The following is an 8,137-nucleotide window of genomic DNA, read 5'->3' on the forward strand; positions in this document are numbered from 1 at the left end:
TTTTTACTCTCACTGCAGTCTCACAGCTCAGCAGACATTTTCTTCCCTCTATTTAGACTATCACAGCTGAACACTAAGAAAGACTTCCATCTAATATTGTCTCAGGGAAGAACAGCACAATGTATCTATGCAAGTACTACAAAAACTCCACCAGTTCAGTATAAAAAAAAAAATTAAACTTTGTAAGCATATCATTAAATATAGTTTATCATTAAACATTAATCTTTTACAATACAATACATTATTTGTAAGATTTTCATCTTGAGATGAACACAAAGGTAGCAGCCTACTACATGCAAGAAAAAAACATAGGTATAACTGAAGCTAAACATGCCATATTATGTCAGAAAGCAGGAAGAATAGCTATAAAAACATCAAAGGCATGGCTTTTATAAGTACACCTAGAGGTTAAAAGGGGCATTTGAGCAAACACATATTTGACTTTTATTTTCGAAAATACCTGTAATTCCTTTAATGTTTTAAAGTACAATGAGGTATACACTCTCCATAATTAAAATAATCAAAAGACAGACTAGGAGAAAGTCTCAACCGGAATCAAGCAAGAGAAAAAAAAAAAAAAAAGTAATTTAATACTCTTCATCATTTCTGCAAAGAAATGGAAAAGCAAAGCAAACAGGTTTCCATATACTGCTATTTAACTTTGTTAGAGAACTGTCCATTCATAAATAAGACTTCTCAAACCCCTGTTTAGAAAACTCATTTCAGAATTCCCCTGCAGCTCAAGAGCTGCTGCGAGTCCAGAATTGGCAATGTTCAGGTCACTCTATATATACACTTCACCGTGAAACAGTAAACTGAGTTAGATTCTCTTCAGAGAGCCAAGAGAAATTTAAGCTACTTAATTCTCAGAATTTTTTTCTGAATTCGTATGTGGCATATGAAAGAAATGAAGGCAATTTTGAACAAGTACAGAAAGCACCTGTAATTTATGATGCCTGTCATTTTATTTAAGAATCAGCATGCGTATTTTCCCTAAATTTTAAAACCTTTTCTCAGAAAACAAACAAACAAAAAAATCAGCCTTTGATTACCTTGACTGTTACAGATATATTCTGCATATAAATATATAAAAATAAGTATGAATACAAGTATCTCTGTGTGTACATACATAAATATATACATATATGTATACAAGTATGTGTATTTAGTAATGGATGTATTTGGCTGGCATCCGTATATGTGGGACACTACAATAGGGGCACCTTTCAATAGATAGCCGAGACAGGTGGTCAGAAGGATCCCACTCTGCTAGGGCTGTGTGATCGTGCTTACCACACTAGCAAGGCAATTACAAACGTGGATAAAAGCAGGTTTACTTACACCTGGGTGAGGAGGAGTAAACTGTAACATGCACCTGACCAAAAGGGTACCAAAGCAAATATTGCTGAATGTTGAAATTAACTGCCAATGGCCATGTATTTTGATAAAAAGCAAGTTTAAGTTAATTTTAAAACATTTTACAGAGGAGATACAAAATGGTAAGAAATCTGACAAAAAAAAAAAAGATATTTTCAGTACGTCTTCTCCTTCAGCATGTTAAATGCTAATGACAGATGACTCCACCACCTCTGCTCCACCTGCACTTGTCCCCTCAAATGGCCTGTTTATTCATTAATTACACCAAGCTATAATCAGCTATCAAATCAAATCATATGGTAGGAGCTGTGTTGATTTTTTTTTTTTTTTAAGACCCATTATACCTATAAACACTGTGAAGATTATACACAAATGGAACCACCCAGCTAGAAATACTGGTAAGTAACAAAGATGTTAACTTCTACCTTCCAAAAAAAAAAAAAAAAAGTAATAGAAAGACTAATTTCCCAACTAAATAGCAAAATATTTACTTTCCATCTTACCTATCTTCTACCTCCCCCATAATTTTTTTGGCTGCTGCTATGGAAAGTCACAGGATTTTTTAAATTAAAAAAAAAAAAACCACACTGCAAACCAAGTTATTAAAAGAGTCCTACATATTCTCTGACAAACTGGCTTTTGCAGGAAATTCACCTAGAGCTTTGAGACCATAGACCACTACTCAGAGCAGGAATTCTTCTTTTTCTTAAAGCGTTGACTCATTATCCATATGACAGTAGGAAGATATTTTAACAAAGTTGGAGAATATTATTTTGGTTTCCTGAAAAATAATGCAGGACTTCATATTCCCTGAGAGTGGGTTTGAAAAGAGACAGCGCAGCTTTTAACACCACCCAACTGCCCCACCATAAAATGAATGCCAATACTGCACATGGTTTTGACAGCTTCTGCTAGTCAAAGTGCACAAGGCAAGATGACCTTTAATCATCCAAAACATATGACATTAAAGTAGTAAATCACAAATTTAAATGCAAATCATAGTTGCTTGTGAAGGAATGGTATACACCTGGGTCAAACCACTGCCTCTACATGACACTGCAGCTTCCAGCCTGAATTAAGAAATGCACTTGGACTGGGCAGCTGAAGTGATGCCTAACCTTTTTGCAGACAGTTATTAGGGCAAATTCCATGATTTTTTGGCAGCAAACACCTTGCTTGGCAGAGCAGCTATCTGTTTATGATACTTCAGGATTATCTCAAAGAAGCCATCCAGATAACTGAGATCCCCTGATTATCAACTACCAGTTAATCATCACAAAACAACGGATGCAAGCAAGGAAGGCCACAGAGCAAAGCCTATTTTCAGGGAGCTGCATGTAAAAAGAAAATCTCACAGACTATGCAGAAATCAGGCAAGAGAATACAAGACATTTTATCTACACATAGCTCGTAATTGCCACGTTTTACACCAGGCTGGGAAAAGCTTAGCAGTAACTAAAAACTGACAGAAATGAAATTAAAATAGTATCAATTTTGTTTTCATGAAAGCAGATTAAAACTGTTCCTTGAAAATAACAAATCCAAGTAATAACAAATTCAAACTCATTTGCAAAGAATGATAGCTCTGTTAAAAATTAAGAGGTAAACGATTTTTATGCCAAACTACACCCACTCTTTGATGGTAGATTGTTTCTGACAGGGTTTGATAAGAAAGGCAGTGTCCATGGCTTTTATTGGGATGCATAAGCAGCCTGAGGTACCACTTTTTGCTATCTGGGGAGGCAGGATGCTTATCCCTCTGAAGGGGTCAGACAGCAGAGTTTCAAAAATCTCATTCCCTGGTGTGCTGTCCTCAGCGCTTCTCAGTCTTTCTCGCTTCTCCTTCAAGAACACCTGACACTGGACCAATACTTGAATGCTATATGGACATTTTTAAAATTAAAAAGGAAAATAAAGTGCCAAGATTCTGAAGATTCATCCAATTTTCCTCAAAAGACTTGATCACAAAGTATGCATAAGTGATTTCAGATAAATTTTTAAGATAATAATAATAGAGGCTATTTGAAAGACATAAATGAATGTAACACAAAATGAGTGCCCTCATCCCATCATCAATTTAGGTTTCACAAAATAGGATTTCTCCCCAAAATAATTCTTTAGCGAGTATTAACGCATGCCATCATTTTTCTATTTTTACAGATCAGGACTGCTGAACATCTATAGCTAATTACAGCATGTGATAATTTTATATACCACGTCAAGGCTGATATAAGTGAAAATTAGAACTAAACCCAGAAACACTTCTAGTTAAGTTTTAAGCTACTTAAAATTATGTTAATATGACAAATACACACTTAAACAAAACAGTCTCTCAAAAATTTCAATATAAACTTTAATTTTACTCATATCTTTAAAAAAGTAAACAAATAATGACACCTTTTCAATTTCCAGTTGTTTCCCACCAGTACTCATGAGGGGGCAAAATTCTCTCTACATGTACAGTCATCAAAAAATAGGACCAACATTTTGAATTTGCTAAGTGACAAGTAGTAAAAATGGCAATTTTCCTTTAGATCAAAGACCAAAATTCTGAAACGGTTTACCTTTAAGTCCTCAACTTCATTATTGTTGGCCTGATGGGCAACTGTGTGGTATCATCTTCCCCTTAACACTTTGTGCTGAGAGCACTGGCATAGAAGGTAGAGGAAACGTTTGATACAAATTTCTGAATACTGCCATTTTAAAACTTTGGAAATAATTTTGAGAAAATCTGCTAAATAAATACCAAACAAATCCTCAATTATACCTATGATACTTTTCTACTTTTTTCCCAAATCTATGGAAGTAACTTCTACCATACATAATGACAGCTATAAATTCTTATCCACTTTCACAGACTCATTGATGGAACTTCAAAGCAGTTTATTAAATACACTGCATCTATAAATAACCATCTTGCTGTCAAATTAAAAAGGTGTCTCCATGTACATACAGAACTAGAGGAGAATAATACAGCTACTTGGAGGTCATTCGAGCTGTAAAGTATATCATGTACTCTGTTAAGTATCTTATTTCCGCTTTTACAAGAAGAGCTATAGGTGGTTTGCATTTTTCAAAGGCTTCCAGTTCTGTTGCATAAAAAAAACCTTCTGGCTGTATTATTCTGGTTTCATTTTGCACAAGAGAAAACAAGTATTAGCTAGTTGACTAATATATTCATAGGATGTCTTAAAAGACATCTTCCAGAGGTTTGAAGAACTTTTATAAAAGCCTATCAAGATTTTAAAACAAACAAACAAAAAAGACAAACCTACATTTGGCATACACAAGGACTTATAAACAAGTAAAAAGGTATCTTCATTTAAGTATTTTTCATAATTAGCTATAATATGTGCACTTGGTCTGGCTGAGCTAGCAAAACTTTGAAGAAAAAAAAACACTTCCAAAACAGCTACTTAGCTTTTTATGAAATAAATATTAAACTATTAAACCAATAAAGTTTCTTTGCAACTTTCTAACAGTGCTAGTCCGGAGAATATTCACAAAAACATACCCACAGCTGAGCTCTTAATTGATACTCATTAATAAATATAGTCTAATGGTAGGTGAAGATTACTTCTACAATGAAAAATAGGCTACTGCTTACTTCCAGGTTTCAAGTTTTCTCCCCAGCCATCTCACAAACTAGTAAGGACAGGGTTTAAAAGAGAACTAGAAATATATTTAATTAATACTTCTTTCTAAAACAGGACACGTAAGCCAGCATGAAACATCCTTATCTGCTCACATCCCCTCTCTCATACTTTGTTTCGTTAGGAACACAATTTCCAGCACCACTTGCAATAGCGCTGGGAAACATCTTCCCCAAAACCATTCCTGTTTGGAGGCTATCAATGCTTGTTAAAAGAATTTTGATCTAGTAAAGATCAACCAGTAAGTATAATCTGATAGCAAACAAAACGGTCACCAGTTGGGCATAAAAAAAAAAAGGCCTTGCCTATGTTTGTTGCAATACAGGGATGAGATCCCAGTCTTTGTTTCTTTACGCTGTAAGCAACCATCTTCAGCATAAGCCTTTTTACAGTAAAAATAAAAAGATTATTATTACATTTCAATCACAATTTTTATGGCAATTACAGCAAAGCACCTGCCCCTACAAGTTCAGAAAAAAAACCTACATAGCAGGCTAAACAGCACAGGATCCTGAAATGGAGAAATATGAGCAATATACAAAGAAACGAAGGCAAAGAAATGACCCAAAAAACAAGTGGCACTCATAACAGGAAAGGAACAACTGTAAAAGTGTGAGTGAAAAGATGGACGAACAAAAGGTTTAACTTGTCTTACACTCAGTGCTTTGCTACCGAAAATGGGACGAGATCTTTAAAACAAGGTTTTCAATTGCATTTAAGGAGAAACTTTTAATTGCAAGAATTACAAGCTGAACGCACATACTAAAAATTTCAGAGTAGGGCTTGGCAGCAGCAGCTTTTCAATCCTCAAAATAGAGAATTCTCATTACAGTAAAAAGAGCAAAAGTGCATGTAGGCATTTCTAAATATCACAGATTAAGCTTCCCACAGACTTTACGAAGCACTGCAATGAAGAACCATATTTACTAGTTTTAATTATACAGTTTCTTTTCTTACCTTCCCGGCTTCGAGCCATTATTATTAGTTGGCAGATCACATTAATCATTTCTTGAAGTAGTGCAGGACTCTTTTTCAGGATAAACTGTTGATCTGCAAGACATAACTGGCTGCAATTATGCTGCACTTTATTAGGAAAAGAGGAGACAGTTTACATGAACTGGAAACTTAATGTTGCAGTCTTCATTTATATTCATTCTCGTATTATTGAAAATCCCACTTTATTCTCATTGACACAACCATCTGTGACATTCTCTAATAAAACAGGAAAGAGCAAGTGCTAAGAAGGAACACAGATTTTATACCAGACAAGGAGCTTCCACACCAAATGAAGAAGTATTTATCAGATCAGTCTAAAAAAGCAACAGGACAGCAAAATCTACCAGTCTTATTAAAACTGCATGAGCTCTTTCGTTAATTATAAGTTAAAAAAAATATTTTTAAGTAAAATACCAGTTTTTGGAAAAACATTATTTGTAAAGTACTAACTACTTCTGAATACAGATCTGTGAAGTTGTAAGTATAAACAGTAACTAAACAGAAAGGAAGACGAGAGATTTTTAGTGACTATTTGAAACTGATCATTTTTCTTTTGAAAGAAACTGGAAAATTTGAACCAAAGTATCTTCACTGAGTTGTCGTGGTTTGTTTTTCGAATTTGCATTAAAATACAGAACATCTCAAGTTTGCTAGTCAGCCTAAGAAATCATAAATTTTGTGGTTGAAACTTAAGAACTGCATTTAGAAACATTTCAGTTTGTATATTTACAAGTATGAAAAACTGCAAAACACAAACTGAAGCTCATATGTAACTGATATTTAAAGTTCTAATCTTGTCATCTTTGCTTCACATAGTGGGCTAAAAACTCCAAAAATAACCACGCACAGAAATGTCAGAAAGCAGTATTATGCTTATATTTGATTTCTTTACTCTGAAAAGCAAATATACTTCATGTTTAACTTTTTATTCTATTACAAAGAGACAAAAAATTATTAAAGTCACATTTGCAGCCAAAAAGCTTTAAGAAGTAGGATATCAGTATTACAGGGCTGTCAAGAGAATGAATAAATGCTAAGTAAACGTCTTCGTTTTTCAACTTTAATGATTAATTAAGTACACTGCACAGAGATTACTGAGCAGAGATCCATGCAACTCTTTAATGGACAAGAATGAGTACTGTAGCATGCAACATGTTTCCAACAACATCCGATTAGGGGAGAAGCCATTACCTTCTTCAAGGACCTCAGGAACTTTCATCCTGGCAAGGTGAGTCAACAGCAGAACTCTGGCTTTTAGGCTGTAAGGGCAGGTGAGCGGAGGCTCATTCTTCTTTAAATTTATGCCACCAATTTCTCTGATTAGCTAAAATAAAACAGTTAAATACAAACAGCTGTTTTGGTGCTAAAGAGAAACAAATACAGAAGGAGAACAGTTTACAAAGGAAAAAAAAAAATCTACATTCACAAAAGCAAGCCTTTAAGTAACTTTTCCCTGGAAAGTTCTGTAGAGATGAACATTAGCCATTTTTATTTGTAACACAGCTCCAAAAAGTCAAAAAAAGTCTTTAAATGCCTTGTTTCGATGTGGGAGTGAGGGAGGGAAGTAAAGGCTTCCACACAAAAAACTTGCCTTGAATAGCATTGAGTAAATTCGTATTGATAGGTAAATACTTTAAAAATCTGATTTTGTAACCAAAGCTTACTAGATTAAACCATATTTCTAAGGTATTTATATAAAACTCAATATGCACCAGTAACAGCATTACCTTGGGACCTTTCACCAATCTAAGACCCAGCCAACTTCTTTAGAAATAGTCTCAGGTATCACAGGAAGAAAGGTTATAAGCCTGAGCCCCCTGGTAGGCTGAAGATCAAGTAATTACGGACAGCACCGACTTGGAAAAAAAGTAAGGTGTTCTTTATTCAGGATGACCACTCTTGGTCCTAACTAGAACAAGATGTGCAGTTCAAACAGGTCTCTCATACCTGAATTTGTTGAAGACCCTGGAGAGAGAGGCTGCAAAGCTGAGTGACAGAAGCTCATAGTTTGTAAGAATCAATACATGGCCCAGAAGCTGCACTTCTTAGGTCAACAAGTCACCTGAGGAGAGACTGAGGTTCCAAAATCTCCAACCACAAAGAGAAGTTAG

The 8,137-nt window shown here is 34.8% G+C and overlaps 1 protein-coding gene across 1 annotated transcript in view; it reads right to left on the reverse strand.

Annotated features, from left to right (window-relative positions):
* The window catches only part of SEC63 (SEC63 homolog (S. cerevisiae)), a 63,575-nt gene that overhangs the window by 17,649 nt on the left and 37,789 nt on the right, over positions 1-8,137 (reverse strand). Inside the window, exons 11-12 of the mRNA XM_009893862.1 lie at positions 7,218-7,350; positions 5,988-6,080 (exon numbers count right to left, since the gene is read on the reverse strand). Of these exons, the coding sequence (XP_009892164.1) occupies positions 5,988-6,080; positions 7,218-7,350 (226 nt within the window). The remainder of the gene's footprint in view (positions 1-5,987; positions 6,081-7,217; positions 7,351-8,137) is intronic.

This window comes from Charadrius vociferus, unplaced genomic scaffold (assembly GCF_000708025.1).
Source record: "Charadrius vociferus isolate BGI_N301 unplaced genomic scaffold, ASM70802v2 scaffold129, whole genome shotgun sequence".
Taxonomy (NCBI): Eukaryota; Metazoa; Chordata; class Aves; order Charadriiformes; family Charadriidae; genus Charadrius; species Charadrius vociferus.